Source organism: Scyliorhinus torazame, chromosome 10, assembly GCF_047496885.1.
Source record: "Scyliorhinus torazame isolate Kashiwa2021f chromosome 10, sScyTor2.1, whole genome shotgun sequence".
Classification (NCBI taxonomy): Eukaryota; Metazoa; Chordata; class Chondrichthyes; order Carcharhiniformes; family Scyliorhinidae; genus Scyliorhinus; species Scyliorhinus torazame.
The window spans coordinates 192,193,866-192,217,246 of NC_092716.1; the positions used below are offsets into that span (position 1 = coordinate 192,193,866).

The 23,381-nt window shown below is 47.3% G+C and overlaps 1 protein-coding gene across 6 annotated transcripts in view; it reads right to left on the reverse strand.

Moving 5' to 3' along the window:
* LOC140384464 (TBC1 domain family member whacked) overlaps window positions 1-23,381 on the reverse strand; it is a 269,719-nt gene that overhangs the window by 186,826 nt on the left and 59,512 nt on the right. For all 6 annotated transcript variants that reach the window (XR_011933059.1, XR_011933060.1, XM_072466186.1 and 3 more), the window contains 3 exons: window positions 14,797-14,920; window positions 12,806-12,875; window positions 10,890-11,004 (listed from right to left, as the gene is read on the reverse strand). Coding sequence is in view for 4 of the 6 variants with exons in the window: in XM_072466186.1 (XP_072322287.1) it covers window positions 10,890-11,004; window positions 12,806-12,875; window positions 14,797-14,920 (309 nt within the window). In the remaining 2 variants the exon portion in view is untranslated. The remainder of the gene's footprint in view (window positions 1-10,889; window positions 11,005-12,805; window positions 12,876-14,796; window positions 14,921-23,381) is intronic.

Sequence of the window (23,381 nt, forward strand, 5' to 3'; positions counted from 1 at the left end):
TCGAACCTGGGACCCTGACCTTACATGAAAAATCTAAAATAATCTGTGAATAAATCTGAATTGCAACATGCTGTCCATGTGACATTCCTATCCACACAGGGGGCTGTGGCAGTTTGTGTCTGTGGGGTAGAGATTATGGTAGGAGGCATTATTATGTGAATCGGCAGTGTGCATCATAAACAACATAACCCAATTAATTTTCCTCACAGACCCCCACTGCCACTCCCATTCATTCCTCAAAAAAAATGTATTTATATAGTACTTTCATAATCTCGGGATGACCAAAAATACTTTGCAGCCAATAAGTACATTTTTTAAGTACAGTTAATGGAATGATACATGAAACACTGGAGTCAATTTGGAGACAGAAAGCTCCAATATGAAATAGCACTAATTGCCAACCTTGTTGATCCAAGTACTTTTACAAAAGATTCATAAATAAAAATATGCCTTGTCACTGAGGGTAATCAATGTGGCTGGTCACAACCTCAACCTCTAAACCCAACTCTCTGTGATTGCTCCTCGAGCTGTCATGGAAGAAAATGGAAAGAGCTCACATTTATATAGTACCTTTTAAGACCTCAGTACATCCCAAAGCTTCAACATTAAGTACATTTGAAGTGTAGTTATTATTATAATGTAGGAAATATGATAGCCAATTTGTGCACAACAAGCTCCAACAAACAAGAATATGGTAGTGACCAAATAATTTGTATTTCTGAGAATGAGTGGGGGGATGATTGGCCAGGACATCAGTGTGACTTCTGAAGTGTCATGGAATCTTTCATATTCAGGTGGTGGTGGTGGTGGTGGTGGTGGGGGGGGTCTTGGTTTAACACAGGCTTGTCCAATCCTAGACCCGTGAGCCAGAAGCGACTCACTGTGTCTCTGTCCTGCGGGGCGACTGTTCAAAATGCCAGGAAGACAAGTAAATGCAGTGGAAGATTCAGCAATCCGGACGTGGGAGAGAAACAGTGATTGAAAAGCAATGACCACGGATAGCGGTGAGTGTGCTGGGAAGAAAGAGGGTAAAGAGAGACTTTAGGGATGGGATGGTGGGGGGGGGGGGGGGGGGGGGGGGGGGAATAAACGAGACCGGAAGAGAGAGAGACAGAGACAGTGCAAGAGGGGAAAGAAAGAACCATAGGACTAGAGCGTGAGATTGCATGTGAACGAGTGTGAGTGTGCACATGTCTGTGTCTGGTTCACTCGCAGTATCAGGGTTCTCTCTCACCCTCACACACCAACACATGCTCACACCCATTCACAGCGGGTGAAAACGAATGAGTGAGCACCAAGAGACTGGGAGTGAACTGGCCATACACACCCCCTCATGCTCTAATGGTCATCCTGATTAATCACTCTTTCTTCAAATTATTGCTTTGACATAGCTTTATTTTTGCTCAGCAGATTACTTCTTTTCTTTGAAATTCATTTTTTATGTTGTGCCAAACCATTGGGTGAATTCTCCGCCTCCCCAGCCGTGGGTTTCTCGGAATATCCCGCTGCCAGCGACAGAACGCCACTGAGAAAACATAGGAATGTGGCCCCTCGCACAAACAGGTTGGACAGATTTAACATCTCTTCCAAAAGACAGTATCTATGACAGTGCAGCACTGCCTCAGTATTGGATAATGGAGTGCATTTGAGTGACTTTAAATCATAGCTGCTCTGATTGCCATTTTGTAAAGTGACAGAGTGTGTGCAGTGTTAATTTTGTATTGATTATGTTTAATTGTATGCAGGTGATGGGCATTAACTGGCCATCACTTTAGACCCTCAATAAATAGACACAGACGGAAGCTGGGTTTATTGGGTTAAGAAGTGTATGCTTGTGTAATTCTGTAAATAAACAAAAACGTATAAAGATTGGCTCTGGTCTATCCTTCATCATCTGGCTTTCTTTTCGTTAAATATTTTATTCAAGGGATTTTCATATAAACAAACAAAATCAGAACAACCAAACAACATCATAAACAACCCCCCCCCCTCCTCATATCCCACCTTCCCCGTTTTAACCCACCCCGACGACCCCTTAAACTTCCTTAAAGAAATCAATAAACGGCTTCTACCTCCGGGTGAACCCATCCACCGACCCCCTCAAGATGAACTTGACCTTTTCCAGCCCCAGGAATTCCGTCAGGTCACTCACCCACACCGAATTGAAATGAACTCCCCTCCAACCACCGCCTTGTGCGCCTCCCACAGCGGAGCGGCCGTGACCTCCCCCGTATTGTTTAGTCCACGCAGCCACAAATGGCAGCCCTCACCCGCTCATACACTTTCTCATCCGTTAACAAACCCACATCCAGCCTCCACTGTGTGTGTTGGACTCTTCCCTAAACCACCCCCCCCCCCCCCCGCACCCTCGCAACCCCCCCACACCCGACCACAATTGCCAAATTCTGAGTCAATCACCCCTACCAGCAATGCCTTATCAAGCACAAAAATATCAACCTGGGAGTACACCCGATGCACATGGGAGAAGTATGAAAACCTCTTCGCCCTCGGCCTCCCAAACCTCCATGGGTCACACCCTTGTCAGCAACCCCCCCCAACCCTCAAACAAAGAACCAGCCCCATTTCATCGCCAACCGTGCCTGCCTCGTGGCAACCCCCCACTTCACTCCAGTTAGTCAGCCCGCCCAGCTAACTTGGTGGCCCCTGCCCAAGGTCTCCAACCTCACCACCTCCCCCAGTTCCCTTCCCCCCAACCATACAGCCCTAAAGAGTAACAAAAGGTGCACTCACCATCGTTATTCCCCCATGAAACAATCTGCCCACTAAACAACCCATCATCCAAAACCTTTAAAAAACACAATTCCTCCAAAGTTCAATGTTCTCACACTCCTCCCAGTCCATTGTCCCTCACAAACTCCATCGCCTCCTCTGGCGTGCCAAAATAATACTCGCGCTTCTGGAAAGTCACCCACAACTGGGCCGGGTACAATACTCCAAACTTCACCCCCTTTTTAAAGAGGACACCCTTAACCCGGTTAAACCCAGCCCTCCTCTTAGCCAGTTCTCCCAGGTCCTGGTAGACCCACAGCTTGTTCCCTTCCCAGGTACATTTCCTGGTGTGCCTCGCCCATCGAAGGATCTTCTCCTTGTCCAGAAAGCGGTGCAACTGCACCACCATCGCCCTCGGTGGCTCGCCAGCCTGTGGTTTCTCATCAGTTAAAGGAAAGTGTGGTAAAATGGATAACAGCCTGAATTTTAGACCCAATAGATAACTAGACACTTTAAATTAAGAATTGGACATTTTAAAATCACAACCACAGTCAGCCCACAGGCAATGGGATGGGAATTCAAACAGCCAAGTTCAAATACATCGAGCAGAGAAGAGACAGTCAAGAGAAGTCTGGGCCTGTCTGTAAACAGGACACCAGGAGATAATCAGTCCCATTCAAATGGATTAATTGTTTTGGATTGCCTAGGTGAAGCTAGACTTTCTGACACCCAGATTTCCCGCTGTTACCATATATGGAGTAAGGTTACGTGTGGACAATATAACTAGAGATGGACCCCTGGGAGTGGGTTCCTGGTGTGCTGCAGAGTTGCAATCGGCAATTCCATTGAGACCTCATTGGCTGAGGGCCTGAGAACCTTCTGGAAAAGCACGAAGAGGTATATATTCATCGACCACCAGGACCCTACCCAGCGCAGACTCAATGCAGAGGCAACAGAGAAGGTTCGACGGCAGACCAGAGGATGGAAGGAAGCAGTGTGCGAGACCCTCTATCATGGATGGAGGCCCTGAGACAACGAGACTCAGAGAATTGGACCCACAGCTCGATTGAGTTCATCGGCACGGGTAATATTAAGAATCTTGGCATTATTGTAGCTTGGATAATTTAAGGGGGGGTAACTGTTTTTACTATGTTTGATAATAAATTTGGTTGAATCATGAACTTGAATTTGTTCTTTGTTCATCTCGCAAATAAGGGCACCTGAGTAAAACATTTGAATAATAAACTGGTCGAAGTGTCTGAAGATTTAAAGACAACAAAAGGCTGAAATAGTTCTGAGGCAGGATGGAAAAGAGCTTGCAGGTGATGGCGTACCCATGCACCTGCTGCCTTTGCCCTTTTGGAGTCAAAGAGAGAAACATTGCAGGTTTGTGAAGTGCTGCTGAAGGATACTTTGGTTGCTGAAGCACATCTGGTAAGTGGGATAGTCTGGGGGGAGCACATCAGCAGTACCTATGCCATTGTTCTGGACTTGGTCCAGAATGGACTCAAATGTCAGCTCTCCCCCTTCCGTCTGCCAAAGTAAGCGGTCACATTCTCACTGAACATACAAGCTAGGGGAAGCAGAGCGGCACACATTTCAATCGTTTCCTTCCTGCACTTACTATTATAAATTACCTTTCACATCCTCAGGCAAACTCACATCATTTACAACTAACTTCTAATTGTAGTCAGTGTTGCTATGCAGGCAAACGCGGCAGCCAGGCTCCCATATACAGCAAACGACCGATTGAATCCGTTGATTTGTCTTGGACTGTATTGGTTGAGGAGAGAAATATCAGGAGAATACCCGTCCATTTTTCAATTGTGCCACCTGGGAGGCCACCTTAACGCTTCATCCGAAAGATGGTACCCCAGCAAGTGCAGCACTCCCACAGTACCACCAAGAATGTCACCCGGATACAAAGACAACATCATGGCTGTAGTGCTGAAGACTCGTGTTCCAGAATAGCTAAACCCCTAGCCAAGCTTAACCAGTACAATGTGGTAAATTGTCTAGCTATGTCCTGTCCACAAAAAGCAGGAAATTCCAATCTGGCCAATGGTTATCCCATCAGCCTACTTCAATAATCCACAAAGTGATGAATTTGTCATTAACAGCACTACTGAGCAGCATTCACACAGCAATAACCTGGTCACTGATGTTCAGTTTGGATTCCACCAGGGGGCACCTGGCTCCAGGCCTCTTTACAGTTTGGTCCAAACATGGACGAAAAAGCTGAATTCCAGCGAAGAGGCAAGAACAACTTCCCTGACATCCAAGAGCATGGAATTAAGCAGTTGAAACAAAATTTAAGTCAACAGCAATCAAGGTTGGGCAAGTCTCCACTTCTAGGTGTCATACCTGGCACAAGATGGTTGTTGGAGGTGAATCATCTCAGCCCCAAACAGCAGATATTCCTCAGAATAGCATCCTAGGCCCAACCATCTTCAGCTGCTTCATCAATGATTATCCCCCCACCATAAGGCCTGAGGTGGGAATGTTTGTTAATGATTGCAATTGCACTTGCTTTAGCACTATTTGCAATTCCTCAGTAACTAAAGCAAGACTTGGACAACATTCAGCCTTGGGCACACGTATGCATGCACACAGGTTTGCTTCAGCAGAGAGAGAGACAGAGAGGGTGCCTATTCCCTTCAAGGTCTAATCTCTTCTAAGCATTCTGCAGGAACCAATCATTGACTGTTGTCAGCAGAACACTGTCCCTGGACAACCCACAGGTTGTCAGCCAGCCAATCGAATCGACTTCATCCAAGGCTGGTTCTTTTTTTCTTCTTTTTTTAGAAGTTTAGAGTACCCAATACATTTTTTTCAAATTAAGGGGCAATTTAGTGTGGCCAATCCACCTAACCTGCATATCTTTGAGTTGTGGGGTGAAACCCATGCAGACACGGGGAGAATGTGCAAACTTCACACGGACAGTGACCCGGGGCCGGGATTGAACCCGGGTCCTCAGTGCCATAGGCAGAAGTGTTAACCACTGTGCTGCCCCACCAAGGCTGGTTCTTAAGATTCCTTTAGCGCCGATGAGTCTGTATTCTACTCACCAAAAACAATTTAAAAATCCTGGAACAGACTGTCCTGACTAGCAGGCTGCCTCAGTTTAAGTCTTAAAGGCACATTACAATTATGAGTCCATAGACCATAAATAATAAAATAAAACAAAAGAAAGAAATGGGAACAAATGGAAGACTCCAACAAGAGCATGTTGTACCGTTGGAGGTGGTATCTTTCAGGTGAGATAGGAACATAGGAATTAGGAGTAGACTAAGGCAATTCCATCCTTCAAGCTTTTTCTGCCATTTAATCAGATTGTGGCTGATCTCTTCCTAGTCTCAAATCCACCTACCTACCTGTTCCCTGTGTCCCTTTAACCCATTTTAAAAAATCAGAAATATATTTATCTCCTTCTTGAAACCATTTAATGACTCAGATTCCACCGCACTTTGGGGCAGCAAGTTCCACAAACCACCCTCTGCGAGAAGTAGTTCCTCCTCATCTCCGTTCTAAATCTACCACCTCTCAACCTATATCTGTGACCTCTCATTCTAGATTGCCCCCAAGGAGGAACATTTGGTCTATGTTTACTTTATAAATCCCTTTTAATATTTTACCTTGATCAGACCCCTTCTCATCCTTCTAAACTCCAGCAATATAAGCCCAAACTGTTTAATGTCTCCTCATACCTTTTCATCTCGGGAATCAATCCGGTGAACCTCCTCTGAACTGCCTCCAATGCCACCACATCCTAACCCAAATAACAAGACCAAAACTGGACACAATACTCCAGATGTGGTCTCAGAAACAGTGTCATGGGAGTGTCCCTTTAAGAAATGTTTTGTCTTATCACATGGCTTCAGTGATGTCATTGTGTGGGTGGAGCGGGGCTGTGGCTTTGAGTTTTACTTTTGCTTTGGTTTGGGGATGTTGTCTGTCTCGGTGTTTTTTGCTTTCATTTGCACATTTGGTTGCTGTATTCAGACAAGCATCTTGGAGTCTCTCTCTCTGCATTTTGAAAACTGTTTCCAGATTATGTGATAAATTGAAAAGAAATAACTGCTTTCTGGAAGGAATTCAAACCTGATGTTTTGGAAAGGAAACAAGATTGTATACCAGGTCTTGAGTGCTGTGTGCTTGGCCACACCTTTGAAAAGGGGTTTCTGATTTATGGGATCGTGTTACTAAGTTGGACAGCTTAAAGGGGGAATTTATTAAGGGTTATACATAGAGTACTGTAGCTGTGTGGGGTATTTATGTTTGTAGTTGATAAAATTGCTTACTGCGTGTGTTTATAAAAATGTTAACTGAATCCGTAGAATAAACTTTGTTTTTGATTAAAAGTGCTTAAGGCCTATGTTGAATAACACCTGAAAGATAGGCTCTTGTGCTCCTCGTAACCAAAATTAATACACAGTTGTAGGTCAGGTGAACTCCATGATATACTTTGGAGTTTTCTACACCCTGGCCTATAACCACACCTGTTAAAATTGCAACAATATCTCTACATTTATACTTCAATCCTTTTGCAATAAACGCTAACATTCCATTTGCCTTTTTAATTACATGCTGTACCTGCGTACCGACTTTCTGCGATTCATGAACAAAGACACCCAGATCCCTCTGCCCAAATGCATTTTGAATCTGCTTTCCATTAGATAATAATTTGCCTTTCTATTTTTTTGGCCAAAATGAACAATCTCACATTTATCTAGATTAAACTCCCATCTGCCAAATTTTGGCCCAATCTCCGAGCCTATCTGTCATATTTACTCATTGGCAGGGGGAGCTGCTTTGCTGACAGTGGAGGAACTGGTACTAGGGGACAAATGGGAGGTCGGGAATGGCGAATGCCCAAGGGGGGGCTCGAGGAGACGGGGGGCACGTGGTAGAGGCTGGCCTAAAAAGGGTGATGGCTAGATGGCAGGGGGGGGGGGGTTGCTGGAAGCCCCCCACCAGGCTGATTACATGGAACTTCAGAGGGGTGAATGGGCTGGTCAAGAGGGCTCGCGTATTTGCTCATTTGAGGGGGCTGAAGGCGGATGTGGCAATGCTACAAGAGACACACCTAAAGGTGACAGACCAGACAAGATTGAGAAAGGGGCGGGTTAGCCAAGTATTCCACTCAGGGCTTTCTCAAAGACCAGGCAGATAGCAATCTTGATCAACAAACGAGTGGCATTCGAGGCAGGGAGAATCGTCTCAGACAAGGGGGTAGGTACATAATGGTGAGTGGGAAGCTGGAGGTGGTGTGGTATTCGTGAACATCTAGGCTCCAAATTGGGATGCTGTGGAATTTATCAGGCGGGTTTTAGGTAAGATCCCAGACTTAGCATCACATAACCTGATCATGGGAGGAGAGACTTTAACACAGTCATTGATCCGGAATTGGACCGGTCAAAATCCAGGACAGGGAGGAGGCCGGCTGCGGCAAAGGAACTGAAGGGGTTTATGGAACAGATGAGGGGAGTAGACACATGGAGGTTTGCACGACCAAGGGCAAAGGAGTTTTCCTTTTTCTCACATGTCCACAAGGTATACTCTCGCATCAACTTTTTTGTTCTGAGCAGGGCGCTAATACCGAAGGTGATGGATACTGAGTATTCGGCAATTGCAGTGTCGGATCATGCCCCGCATTGGGTGGATCTACGGGTTAGTGTGGAGAGAGGGCAACGCCCACTGTGGGGTTGCTAGCGGACAAAGCGGTCTGTGGGCGGGTTAACAAGTCCATCCAGAACTACGTGCAAACAAATGATACAGGAGAGGTCTCCGCAGCAACGGTTTGGGAAGCTCTGAAGGCAGTGGTCAGAGGGGAATTAATCTCGATACGGGCCCACAGAGAAAAGGCGGAACGGATTGAGAGGGACAGGCTAGTGGAGGAGATACTCCAGGTGGACAGGAGATACTTGGAGGCCCCGAACGCAGGGCTACTGAGGGAACGGCAGAGGTTACAGGCGGAGTTTGGGCTGTTGACCACAGGGAAAGCAGTGGAACAGTTGACAAAGGCAAGAGGGGTGATGAAGGAGTACGGGGAAAAGGCAAGCAGAATGTTGGCGCACCAGCTCAGGAAAAGGGAGGCAGCCAGGGAGATAGGTAAAGTAAAGAGTAGAGGCGGCAATACTGTCCTGGACCCAGCGGGGGTGAACGAGGTGTTTGAGGACTTCTAGAGTAAATTATATGAATCGGAACCCCCGGCTGGGGTGGAGGGGATGAGGCAGTTTTTGGATCAGTTGAGGTTTCCGAGGGTAGATGAGTATCTGGTGGAAGGGTTGGGAGCCCCAATTGTGAGTGAGGAAATAATCAAGGGGCTGGAGGGCATGCAGTCGGGCAAGGCCCCGGGGCGTGACAGCTACCCGGTGGAATTCCATAAGAAGTTTTCAGAGATATTGAGCTGACTGCTGGTTAGGACATTTAATGAAGCGAGAGAGAAAAGAGTCCTCCCCCCAACAATGTCGCAGGCCTCGATTTCATTGATCCTGAAACGGGAGAAGGATCCGGAGCAATGCGGTTTGTACAGGCCAATTTCTCTACTGAATGTGGACACCAAACTGTTAGCTAAGATACTGGCCACAAGGATAGAGGACTGTGTCCTGGGGGTGATAGGGGAAGACCAGATGGGATTTGTAAAGGGCAGGCAACTCAAGGGCAATGTTCGAAGGCTTTTGAATGTTATTATGATGCCCTCAGATGGAGGGGAGGTGGAGGTGGTGGTAGCGATGGATGCGGAGAAGGCTTTTGATCGGGTGGAGTGGAATTACCTGTGGGAGGCCCTGGGAAGGTTTGGCTTTGGTGAGGGCTTTATTGACTGGGTGCGGTTGCTTTATCAGGCATCAGTAGCGAGTGTGCGTACGAACCGGCTGAGGTCGGGGTACTTTAAACTACACCGAGGGACGAGGCAAAGGTGCCATCTCTCCCCGTTACGGTTTGTTCTGGCCATAGAGCCATTGGCCATGCCGTTAAGAGCCTCTAGGAACTGGAAAGGGCTGGTTTGGGGGGGGGGTGGGGGGGTGGAGCACCAGGTCTCGCTTTATGCAGATGACCTGCTATTGTATATTTCAGACCCCCTTGGAGGGGATGGGGGAAGTAATGCGAATCCTGGGGGAATTTGGCAATTTTTCGGGGTATAAATTGAACATGGGGAAAAGCGAGATGTTTGCGATCCAGGCAAGAGGACAGGAGGAGAGACTGGGAGAGCTGCCGCTTAGAGTGGTCGGGAAGAGCTTTCGGGTTCTGGGAATCCAGGTGGCCCAGGAACGGGAGGCACTGCACAAGTTAAACCTATCCCGGCTGGTAGAACAAATGGAAGGGGACTTTAAGAGATGGGACATGCTCCTGCTATCACTGGCGGGGAGGGTACAAACCGTGAAAATGATGGTCCTCCCCAGATTTCTGTTTGTCTTTCAGTGCCTCCCTATCTTCATTCCAAAGGCCTTTTTCAAGCGGGTGAATAAGATTATTTTGGGCTTTGTGTGGGGGCGGGTAAAACCCGGTGAGTGAAGAAAGTGTTGCTGGAACGCAGTCGGGGGGGGGTTGGCGCTGCCGAACTTCTGCAATTACTACTGGCCGGCTAATATAGCCATGATTAGGAAGTGGGTAGTGGGGGAGGGGTCGGTATGGGAGCGGCGTCATGCAAAGACACCAGTTTGGCAGCACTGATAACGGCACCTCTTCCGTTCTCACCGGCCCGATATTCCACAAGTCCGGTGGTGGTGGTGGCAAGTGGAGGGAGCATCGGTTTGGACCCCAATGTATAATAATCATAGGTTTGTACCGGGTAGGCTAGATGGTGGGTTCCTGAGATGGCAAAGGGCAGGAATTAGAAGGATGGGGGATCTATTTATAGACGGGAGCTTTCCCAGCTTGAAAGCCTTGGACGATAAATTTGAATTGTCAGCAGGGAACGGCTTTAGGTATTTGCAGGTGCTAGGGCCGGATTGTTGTTTTAGGGTTGGGGTGTGTGAAGATTGGGATGGGGGGGGGGGGGGAATGTTTATTATATGAGGTTGATGTCGTTGTTAGTTATTTTTATAAAAAATTTCAAATACCATAATAAAAATATTTTTTTAAAAATATTTACTTATTGGTGTAAATAATAAATCCAAAGATTATCAGTGATATTTGGTTTTAAATATTGCTCTTACCATCTAGAATGATTAGATCCCAGATAGCCAACACCGAATCCCAGCAGGGTAAGGATGTAAAAAGGGTCAGGAACCAAGTGGTGATGAACAGTAATGGTGCCACTTCCAAGTTCTCCTGCCAGGATTAAAAGTGTGTCATTAGTACTGTTCCCACAAACCTGACAAAAAAGGAATATTCAAGCATTCGCATTTTGTGACACTTTTAAAATAATCACACAATTCCAATTTCATTACAATTAATTACGATTCAAACTGATGTAGAGCAGACAGCACAGAAGTCAGCCAGCCATTCAGCACAAGTGGCTTGTGCTGGAGGGTAAATGCATCTATACTATTCACAACTATTCCTGTGGTAGCAAATTCCACACTCTCATCACTCTCTGGATAAAGAAGTTTCTACTCAATTCCCTCACTTCCTCCCCATGGTATTCTCCTGGGATGAAGGCAGAAATTACATTAAACAGTTTGGTTACTTTGTATTTTCACATCTGGACACCAAAATCTATCATTTTAAAAAAAACACATGACATTTTTCTTCTTGTGATGTGGGTGACACTGGCAAGAGCGTATTGATTGCCCATCCTGTGTTACCCTGTGGGGTAGTCAGGTAGATGTGGAAGATACTTAGATTAAACAGCCTGTCTAACAGAAGCAAGAGCATGTGATATTACGTGTAGGAGGCAGGAAATTGAAGGTCCATTAAAATCGGGAGGACAAGGTGGGTGTTGGAGATTTGAGGCACTGCAGGGAAGACTACGAGATGACACAGTGACCTAAAGGAACAGAGGACCAGGAGACAATCAAGTCCGGACACACAATAAGTGAGCAGATAATGATAGCCAAGAAGCAAAATCATGGATAAGGATTAACAGGAGGCATTTAAAAATTAAAAAAAATTTGCGAGATGTAGGTGTCTCTGGCTAGGTCAGCTTTTATTGCCATCCCTAATTGCCTTGGAGAGTGTGGTGGTGAACGGCCTCTTGAATCGCTGCAGTCACTGAGGTATAGGTACACCCACAGTGCTGTTATGGAGGGAACTCTGGGAGTTTGACCCAGCGACATTGAAGGAGCAGTAATATATTCCCAAGTCAGGATGGTGAGTGACTTGGAGGAGTACCTCCAGGTATTGGTGTTCCCAGGTATCAGTTGCCTGTGCATCATGGGTTTGGAAGGTGCTGTCTAAAGACAGTTGGTGAGTTCCTGCAGTGCATCTTGTAGATGGTACACACAGCTGCCACTGTGCGTCGGTGGATGTTGTTGAGCTTCTTCAGTGTTGTTGGAGCTGCACTTATCCAAACAAGAGTATTCCATCACACCTCTGACCTGTGTCTTGTAGATAGTGGGCAGGCTTTGGGAAGTCAGGAGGTGAGTTAGTCGAAGCAGGATTCCGAGCTTCTGACCTGCTCTTGTAGAAACAGTATTAAATGGCTAATCCAGTTCAGTTTCTGGTCTCAGTGGTAACCCCCCAGGATGTTGATAGCGAGGGAACGATAATGCCATTGAATATCAAGGGCCGATGGTTAGGTCCTCTTGTTGGAGGTGGTTATTGCCTGGCACTTGTGTGGCAATTGTATAAAAAAGATGGAATTTTTGGTAAATGAGCTGGCCTCTTGCTCGTTTCAGAGGTAACCGGTTAATCGTGGAATCACTAGATTTGGACAACCTACATGAATTACTTATGTTTCAACTTCATGGTTTATTCTAGAGCGGATCTAAAATCCCATCATGCATTGCAGCCTTTCTATACATCCGGACTCATGCTGGACGTTTCGGAAAACACACCTGCACTCGATCCTGAACCAAGGAAACAACGTTTGCGAAACAGGTGGGCCTCAGCTTGAGAATGGCGAACGAGTTACTAAATCGGAGAGAAAGTGGGTTGGGATAAAGCTACAGGTCCATTATAAAGTCCTTACCATGTGCTGCCAGAGACAAGGCATTCGATGTTTCAGCAACTGTTGAAAGATTTTAGCATGCCTTTGAATTCTGTAAAGCAAAAAGTTACATTTCATTATACATATGCAATGCAGCTCAATTTAAATGAGCATGCATTTATATAGCGTCTTTAACAACATAATGCCTGTCAAGAAGCCTCAGGGGCATTATCGAAGAAAATCTGACACCAAATCAAATAGGGAAATATTGAGAAAGGTGGCCAAAATCTTGATCAAAGACGTAGGGTTGAAGGCAGGATCTTACAGGAGGAGAGAGGTAGAGAGGCAGAGAGATTTAGAGGGGAATTTCCACACTTTGGGGCTCAGGCAGCTGAAAGCACATCCTCCATTGGTGAGGTGATTAAAATTGATGATTTGCAAGAGGCCAGACTGTGTTCAAAAGCAAGGTTCCCATGTCAGCAACAAATAAAGGCCTCCCGTACAGGGGGAAATGATCCTTTTGGATTGTCGCCACACATCCAGGAAGGCTAAAGAAGGCCAACTTGCCCTGAACTGCTGGTGACTCATGATTAGAAACACAGGAGGGAAAACACATTGGCCAGGAGTCAACCTCTGCTTATCTGGACGTCCTCGTCTCTCTTATATTTTTCAATAAATTTAGAGTACCCAATTATTTTTTTTCCAATTAAGGGGCAATTTAGCGTGGCTAATCCACCTAACCTGCGCATCTTTAAATTTGTGGGGTTGAAACCCATGTAGACATGGGGAGAATGTGTAAACTCCACACGGACAGTGACCCAGGGCCGGGATTCGAACCCGGGTCCTCAGCGCCGCAGTCCCAGTGCTAACCACTGCACTACATGCCACCCTTCCTCTTGTCGCTGAGTTAGTAAACCATGGGTTCAAGTTTGACTCCAGGGATGAGACCACATAACCTAGATCAATCCTCCCAGCGCAATGCTGACGAAGAGCTGTCAGGAGGTGCTTTCTTTCGAATGAGATGTCAAATGTCTGGCTGGTCAGATGAACACGAAAAACAAGTAGCGGAGAAATCCCCTGTTGTCCTGGCCATCATTTATTATCCAGCTCACCAGATAGTTGTGGGATCTTGCGGTGTGTAAACTGGCAGCCACGTTTACTGAAAAAGTGTGACTACATTTTTAAAAAAGTAATTATTTGGCTATAAAAATTGCTTTGGGGCATCCTGAGGGGACTAAGAAAAAAAAAAAAACTTGCATCTGCCGCCTTCCACAATCTCAGTGCTTTACAGTCAATTAACTCTTTTGAAGCCACTGTCGAATTTTACGAAATGTGGCAGCCAATTTGTGCACAGCAAGCTCCCTGAAACAGCAATGTGATAATGACCAGATCATTTTTTTTTTTTTTAAATGATGTTGGTCAAGGGATAAATATTGGCCAATAGGAGGTGAAGAGGTTTAAGGAGGTAATTCCATAACTTGTGGCTGTGGGGTTGGAGGATATTACAGAGATAGAAAGAGGATAGGCCATGGAGGAGTTTAAGGACAAGGGTGAGACTCAAAGTACTGCTTGACTGAGAGTCAATGTAGGCTGACAGGCAGTGGCAAGGGGTAGTGTGTGCATTAAGACATGGACAGCAGAGTATTGGATAAACTCAAATTCAGAGTGTTTCCGGTCACTTACTCATTGTGGTTTGTGAGAGTTGGCTCTGCAAAAATTGGCTTCCATGTTTCTTACAAGGGTGACTACACTTCCAATTACTGTATTGCCTGTTAAATTCTTGGTACTTCATGAGGTCATGAAAAGTGCTACAGAAATGAAAACCTCTCTTTCATTTGAGTGAAGTTTGGGGTTGGATCTCTGTGGTCATGGTTTCAAATTTGATTCCTTAACCAATTCATTTCAGCAACACTGAGGACAGAAAAGAGAAGCCAGACTCTCAGTGACGGGTGTGACAGGCATAGAAAGGTGCAGTGACAGATGACCACACACAGCGAGAGGCACGGTATTCGCGACAGGCACAAGTGACATACGTGTCTAACGAATGTTCATAAAATCCAGCCAGGTACTTGGGCTTTTCTAGTAGGACAACCAAAGCCCAGAAAGCATCCTCTTCCTGCATGTTCATTAGGAGCATGGCTGCTATATAGGACATTCCTGGCAAAATAAGGTTAAAAATAAATTGGATGCAGAATTCACAATTAAAAAGCTCATGCATTACATTGAAATGAAGTGGACACTTCGATCAGATTATTAATTTTCTGTTTCATCAACCAGAGAACTGCAGTTTCTTCACTCAGGATTAAAACCATCCCATCCCTGGGAAAGCCATCCAGGGAAAGCTTTTCTATACTTTCTCCAGATCTGCACATCTTCCCTAAATTAAGACTCCCAAAGCTGGGCACAGTGCTCGAACTGCAGTGAATTAAGTAGGTCAGCATCACATTTGGGATACAAAGATAGTGCCGGATCGTTGAGTGAGGTAGAAGACAACTCATAGAACGGCAGAGCAGGGAAATGGCCCATTCTAACTCCCATTTCGTATGTTCTTTTTTTTAAAAAATATATTTTATTGAAAATTTTTGGCCAACCATCACAGTACATTGTGTATCCTTTACACAGTAATATCACAATATAAATAACAATGGCCAGTTTTATAAACAAGAAATAAATCATATATAAACAAAAACAAAACTAAATGGCAACTGCCTTGTCCCAGATAAATATTCTCCAAAAATATGTTTTAACCGTCCAATATACAATTATCTACAACAACAACCTATACATATTATACTTATATATTAACATCCCTGAGAATCCCTCTGGTTCCTCCCCCCACCCCCCACCCCCCCCTCCCTCCCCCCCGGGTTACTGCTGCTGTCTTCTTCTTTTCCATTCCCTCTATCTTTCTGTGAGGTATTCGACGAACGGTTGCCACCGCCTGGTGAACCCTTGAGCCGATCCCCTTAGGGCGAACTTAATCCGTTCCAGCTTTATAAATCCTGCCATGTCATTTATCCAGGTCTCCACACCCGGGGGCTTGGCTTCCTTCCACATCAACAGTATCCTGCGCCGGGCTACTAGGGACGCAAAGGCCAAAACATCAGCCTCTTTCGCCTCCTGCACTCCCGGCTCTTCTGCAACCCCCAGCTTGGTTCGACCTGGACCCCCACCACCTTCGAAAGAACCTTTGTCACCCCCACCCAAAACCCCTGTAGTGCCGGACATGACCAGAACATGTGGGTGTGATTCGCTGGGCTTCTCGAGCATCTTGCACACCTATCCTCTACTCCAAAAAATTTACTGAGCCGTGCTCCAGTCATATGCGCCCTGTGTAACACCTTAAATTGTATCAGGCTTAGCCTGGCACACGAGGACGATGAGTTTACCCTACTTAGGGCATCAGCCCACAGCCCCTCCTCAATCTCCTCCCCCAGCTCTTCTTCCCATTTCCCTTTCAGCTCATCTACCATAATCTCCCCCTCATCCCTCATTTCCAGCGTCGGGAGCTGCGGGAATTCCCTCACCTGTTGCCTCGCAAAAGCACTCAGTTGCATATACCGGAATGCATTCCCTTGGGGCAACCCATATTTTTCGGCCAGCGCTCCCAGACTTGCAAACGTCCCATCTACAAACAGATCTCTCAATTGTGTTACTCCTGCTCTTTGCCATGTTCCAAATCCCCCATCCATTCTCCCCGGAGCAAACCTATGATTATTTCTTATCGGGGACCACACCGAGGCTCCCGTCTTTCCCCTATGCCGTCTCCATTGCCCCCAAATTTTCAGAGTAGCCACCACCACCGGGCTTGTGGTGTATTTCTTCGGTGAGAACGGCAACGGCGCCGTCACCATGGCTTGTAGGCAAGTCCCCCTACAGGACGCCTTCTCCAATCTCTTCCACGCCGCTCCCTCCTCTTCTCCCATCCACTTACATACCATTGAGATGTTGGCGGCCCAGTAGTACTCACTCAGGCTCGGTAGCGCCAGCCCCCACCTATCCCTACTACGCTGCAAAAATCCCTTCCTCACTCTCGGGGTCTTCCCGGCCCACACAAAACTCATGATACTCTTCTCAATCCTTTTGAAAAAAGCCTTCGTGATCACCACCGGGAGGCACTGAAACACAAAGAGGAATCTCGGGAGGACCACCATTTTAACTGCTTGTACCCTCCCTGCCAGTGACAGGGATACCATGTCCCATCTCTTGAAGTCCTCCTCCATCTGTTCCACCAACCGCGTTAAGTTTAACCGATGCAATGTACCCCAATTCTTGGCTATCTGAATCCCCAAGTAGCGAAAGTCCCTTGTTACCTTCCTCAGCGGTAAGTCCTCTATTTCTCTGCTCTGCTCCCCTGGATGCACCACAAACAGCTCACTTTTCCCCATGTTCAGCTTATATCCTGAAAATTCTCCAAACTCCCCAAGTATCCGCATCATCTCTGGCATCCCCTCCGCCGGGTCCACCACATACACCAATAAATCGTCCGCGTAAAGAGATACCCGGTGTTCCTCTCCTCCCCGGAGTACTCCCCTCCACTTCCTGGAACCCCTCAATGCTATTGCCAGGGGCTCAATCACCAGTGCAAACAATAATGGGGACAGTGGACATCCCTGCCTCGTCCCTCTATGGAGCCGAAAATACGCAGACCCCCGTCCATTCGTGACCACGCTCGCCATCGGGGCCCTATACAGCAGCTGTACCCATCTAACATACCCCTCTCCAAAACCAAATCTCCTCAACACCTCCCACAAATAATCCCACTCCACTCTATCAAATGCTTTCTCAGCATCCATCGCCACCACTATCTCCGCTTCCCCCTCTGGTGAGGGCATCATCATTACCCCTAGCAGCCTCCGTATATTCGTATTCAGCTGTCTCCCCTTCACAAACCCAGTTTGGTCCTCATGGACTACCCCCGGGACACAATCCTCTATCCTCATTGCCATTACCTTGGCCAGAATCTTGGCGTCTACATTTAGGAGGGAAATAGGTCTATAGGACCCGCATTGCAGCGGGTCTTTTTCCTTCTTTAGGAGAAGCGCTATCGTTGCCTCCGACATAGTCGGGGGCAGCTGTCCCCTTTCCTTCACCTCATTAAAGGTTCTCATCAGTATCGGGGCAAGCAAGTCCACATATTTCCTATAAGATTCGACTGGAAATCCATCCGGTCCCGGAGCCTTCCCCGCCTGCATACTCCTAATTCCTTTCACTACTTCCTCTATCTCGATCTGTGCTCCCAGTCCCACCCTCTCCTGCTCCTCCACCTTAGGAAATTCCAGCCGGTCCAGGAAGCACATCATTCTCTCCTTCCCATCCGGGGGCCGAGCTTCGTATAATCTTTTATAGAACGCCTTGAACACTCCATTCACTCTCTCCGCTCCCCGCTCTATCTCTCCTTCCTCATCCCTCACTCCCCCTATTTCCCTCGCTGCTCCCCTTTTCCTCAATTGATGGGCCAGCAACCTGCTCGCCTTCTCCCCATACTCATACTGTACACCCTGTGCCTTCCTCCACTGTGCTTCTGCAGTACCCGTTGTCAGCAAGTCAAATTCTACGTGTAACCTTTGCCTTTCCCTGTACAGTCCCTCCTCCGGTGCCTCCGCATATTGCCTGTCCACCCTCAGAAGTTCTTGCAGCAACCGCTCCCGTTCCCTACTCTCCTGCTTTCCTTTATGTGCCCTTATTGATATCAGCTCCCCTCTAACCACTGCCTTCAGCGCCTCCCAGACCACTCCCACCTGGACCTCCCCGTTATCATTGAGTTCCAAGTATTTTTCAATGCACCCCCTCACCCTTAGACACACCCCCTCATCTGCCATTAGTCCCATGTCCATTCCCCAGGGTGGACGCCCTTCTGTTTCCTCCCCTATCTCCAAGTCTACCCAATGTGGAGCGTGATCCGAAATGGCTATAGCCGTATACTCCGTCCCCCTCACCTTCGGGATCAATGCCCTTCCCAAGACAAAAAAGTCTATTCGCGAATAAACTTTGTGGACATGGGAGAAAAACGAAAACTCCTGACTCCTAGGTCTGCTAAATCTCCACGGGTCTACTCCTCCCACCTGCTCCATAAAATCTTTAAGCACCTTGGCTACAGCCGGCCTCCTTCCAGTCCTGGATCTCGACCTGTCCAGCCCTGGCTCCAGCACCGTATTAAAATCTCCCCCCCATTACCAACTTTCCCACCTCTAGGTCCGGGATGCGTCCTAGCATGCGCCTCATAAAATTGGCATCATCCCAGTTCGGGGCATATACGTTTACCAAGACCAGCGCCTCCCCCTGTAATTTGCCACTCACCATCACGTATCTGCCCCCGCTATCCGCCACTATGGTCTTTGCCTCAAACATAACCCGCTTCCCCACTAGTATTGCCACCCCCCTGTTTTTCGCATCTAGCCCCGAATGAAACACCTGCCCCACCCATCCTTTGCGTAGTCTAACCTGATCTATAAGTTTCAAGTGCATCTCTTGTAACATAACCACGTCTGCCTTAAGTTTCTTAAGGTGTGCGAGTACTCATGCCCTCTTTATCGGCCCGTTCAGCCCTCTCACATTCCACGTGATCAACCGGGTTGGGGGGCTTTTTACCCCCCCCACCCCTTGTCGATTAGCCATCCCCTTTTTCCAGCTCCTCACCCGGTTCCCACGCAGCTGTGTCCCCCCGCAGGCGGCGCCCCCCCGCCCACCCCACCCCATTCCGGCTCCCCCCTCTCCCCAGCAGCAGCAACCCAGTAACTCCCCCCTCCCAACCCCCCCGCTAGATCCCCCACTAGCGTAGTTACACCCCCCATGTTGCCCCCAGAAGTCAGCAAACTCTGGCCGACCTCGGCTTCCCCCCCGTGACCTCGGCTCGCACCGTGCGACACCCCCTCCTTCCTGCGTCCCTATTCCCGCCATGATTATCATAGCGCGGGAACAAAGACCGTGCTTCCCTTTTGGCCCCGCCCCCCATGGCCAACGCCCCATCTCCTCCACCTCCCTTCCTCCCTCCACCACCACCTGTGGAAGAGAGAAAAATTACCGCATCGCAGGATTAATAACATAAGACTCATCTTTCCCCCCCTTTTTCCCCCCCATACTCGCCCCACCACTTTGTTTCAAACGTTCTTTTTTAGTAACCCGCTTATTCCAGTTTTTCTTCCACAATAAAAGTCCACGCCTCATCCGCCGTCTCAAAGTAGTGGTGCCTCCCTTGATATGTGACCCACAGTCTTGCCGGTTGTAGCATTCCAAATTTTATCTTCTCTTTGTGAAGCACCGCCTTGGCCCGATTAAAGCTCGCCCTCCTTCTCGCCACCTCCGCACTCCAGTCTTGATATACGCGGATCACTGCGTTCTCCCACCTACTGCTCCGAGTTTTCTTTGCCCATCTAAGGACCATCTCTTTGTCCTTAAAACGGAGGAATCTCGCCACAATGGCTCTAGGAATTTCTCCTGCTCTCGGTCCTCGCGCCATCACTCGGTATGCTCCCTCCACCTCCAGCGGACCCGCCGGGGCCTCCGCTCCCATTAACGAGTGCAGCATCGTGCTCACATATGCCCCGACGTCTGCTCCTGCTACACCTTCAGGAAGACCAAGAATCCTTAAATTATTCCTCCTCACGTTATTCTCCAGCACCTCCAATCTTTCCACACATCGTTTATGGTGTGCCTCGTGCATCTCCGTCTTCACCACCAGGCCCTGTATATCGTCCTCGTTCTCGGCAGCCTTTGCCTTCACGACCCGAAGCTCCCGCTCCTGGGTCTTTTGCTCATCCTTTAGCCCTTCGATCGCCTGTAATATCGGGGCCAACAGCTCCTTCTTCATCTCCTTTTTAAGCTCTTCCACGCAGCGTTTCAAAAACTCGTGTTGTTCAGGGCCCCATATTAAACTGCCACCTTCCGACGCCATCTTGGTTTTTGCTTGCCTTCCTTGCCGCTGCTCTAAAGGATCCACCGCAATCCGGCCACTTTCCTCTCCTTTTTCCATCCGTATCCAGGGGGGATTCCCTTCTGGTTTACCGCACAGTGCTTTTAGCCGTTAAAATTGCCGTTGGGGCTCTTATTAAGAGCCCAAAAGTCCGTTCCACCGGGAGCTGCAGAAACGTGCGACTCAGCTGGTCATCGCCGCACCCGGAAGTCCTCCCATTTCATATGTTCTTAATACAGGCTCAAAGCAAGACCAGATGATTGGTCTTGATCAATTAGGCCAGTGGGCCGGCGAATGGCAGATGGAGTTTAATTTAGATAAATGTGAGGGGATGCATTTTGGCAGATCGAATCAGGCCAGGACCTACTCAGTTAATGGTATGGCGTTGGGGAGAGTTATAGAACAAAGAGATCTAGGAGTACAGGTTCATAGCTCCTTGAAGGTGGAGTCGCAGGTGGACAGGGTGGTGAAGAAGGCATTCGGCATGCTTGGTTTCATTGGTCAGAACATTGAATACAGGAGTTGGGACGTCTTGTTGAAGTTGTACAAGACAATGGTACGGCCACACTTGGAATACTGTGTGCAGTTCTGGTCACCCTATTATAGAAAGGATATTATTAAACTAGAAAGAGTGCAGAAAAGATTTACTAGGATGTTGCCGGGACTTGATGGTTTGAGTTATAAGGAGAGGCTGGATAGACTGGAACTTTTTTCCCTGGAGCGTAGGAGGCTCAGGGGTGATCTTATAGAGGTCTATAAAATAATGAGGGGCATAGATAAGGTAGATAGTCAACATCTTTTCCCAAAGGTAGGGGAGTCTAAAACTAGAGAGCATAGGTTTAAGGTGAGAGGGGAGAGATTCAGAAGGGCCCAGAGGGGCAATTTCTTCACTCAGAGGGTAGTGAGTGTCTGGAATGGGCTGCCAGAGGTAGTAGTAGAGGCGGATAAAATTGTGTCTTTTAAAAAGCATTTAGATAGTTACATGGGTAAGATGGGTATAGAGGGTTATGGGCCTAGTGCGGGAAACTGGGACTAGCTTAATGGTAAAAACTGGGCGGCATGGACTGGTTGGGCCGAAGGGCCTGTTTCCATGCTGTAAACTTCTATGATTCTATGATTGCTTGTGTTGCCGCAGGTTCATGAAACTGTTTCCAACTTTCAGAGGATAACTTTCCCCTAATGTAACTGCTGGGAATAAGTAATTCTTAAATTACTGCCACTTCAAAGCCTACCCCATTCAAACTCTACAAAAAGTATCAAAATCCTTGCTAGATCCTGGGGGAGGTGTGTGCTGTAAAGAAAAAGAGCATCTTCATAGAACATTCATTCCAAAACACTTCAGTTAATGAATTACAATTGCTCCTCCTCTTTAAGCAAACATACTTGGCACTTTGCCCACAGAAAAGCCCCACAAATAACAAATTATATGAGTGAGAAGTGTTGGTAGAGGGAGGAATGTTAGCTCAGCAAGAACCCCCCTTCTCTTTGGTCCTAATTGAATCTTTTAGGCCCATTTGAACAAACCACTGGAATCTCAGTTTTATGTTCCAGCTCAAATACTGCAGTGTTGACCATCTAGCATCGATTGAGAATGCTATCCACGGAGATATGTTGATAATAATGGATGTGCTCTTTGGAATAAATGAACTTTGAACATTCGCCAAGTTCTCGGCACCAGTTAGAGGTCTGAACTGCTGAACACTGATAGATCCGATTGCTTTATCCCCTTTAAAGACAGCACAATCCGTTTGACTGGCACTCCATCCACCACCTTAATTACCAGCCTTCTTCAACACCAGCACATTTTGGCAGGAGTGTATACCATTTTCAACACACACGTGCAGGAACACACCAATAATCTTTCAACAGCACCTTTGAAACTTGTGACCTATTACTAGAGGAACAAAGGCAGCAGATGTAGAAGAACACTACCACCTGCAAGTTCCCCTCCAAGTCACACAACATCCTGACTTGGAAATATATTGTCATTCCTTCACTGTCGCTGGGTCAAAAACCCTGGAATCTCCTCTCTGAACGGCACTGTGGGTGCAACAACACCAAACAGGGATGAAGTGGTTCAAGAAGGCATCAACCCCACCCCCCCCCCCCCCCCCCCCCCCACCCCCGGCAGAAGAAACAATATCCCTCATCCAGTCTATCCAGCCCCGTCGGAATTTTATATATTTCAATTAGATCCCCTCTCATTCTTCTAAATTCCGGTCAACACTGGCCCAGTTGACTCAATCTCACTGTATATGACAATTCTAACATTCCAGGAATCAGTCTGGTGAACCTTTGCTGCACTCCCTCTCTGGCAAGTATATCCTTTCTTAGATAAGGAGACCAAGACTGCACATAATACTCGAGATGCGGTCTCACAAGGCCGGGCTCCTGTACTCGGGTCTTCATTGCTGCAAGAAGATTAACATATGATTTGCCTTCCTCACTGTTTGTTGTACCTGCATGTTTGCTTTCAGCGACTGATGCACTAGGACACCCAGGTAGGTTCCTTTGTATGTCATAATTTCCCAATTTATCATTTAAATAATATTCTGCCATTCTGTTTCTCTGTCCAAAGTGGATTATTTCACATGTACCCACCTTATACTGTACCTGTCATGTATTTACCCACTCAACTTGGCTAAATCGTCTTGAAGCCTCTTATCATCCTCCTCATCAGTAACATCTCACCAAGTTTTGTGTTTT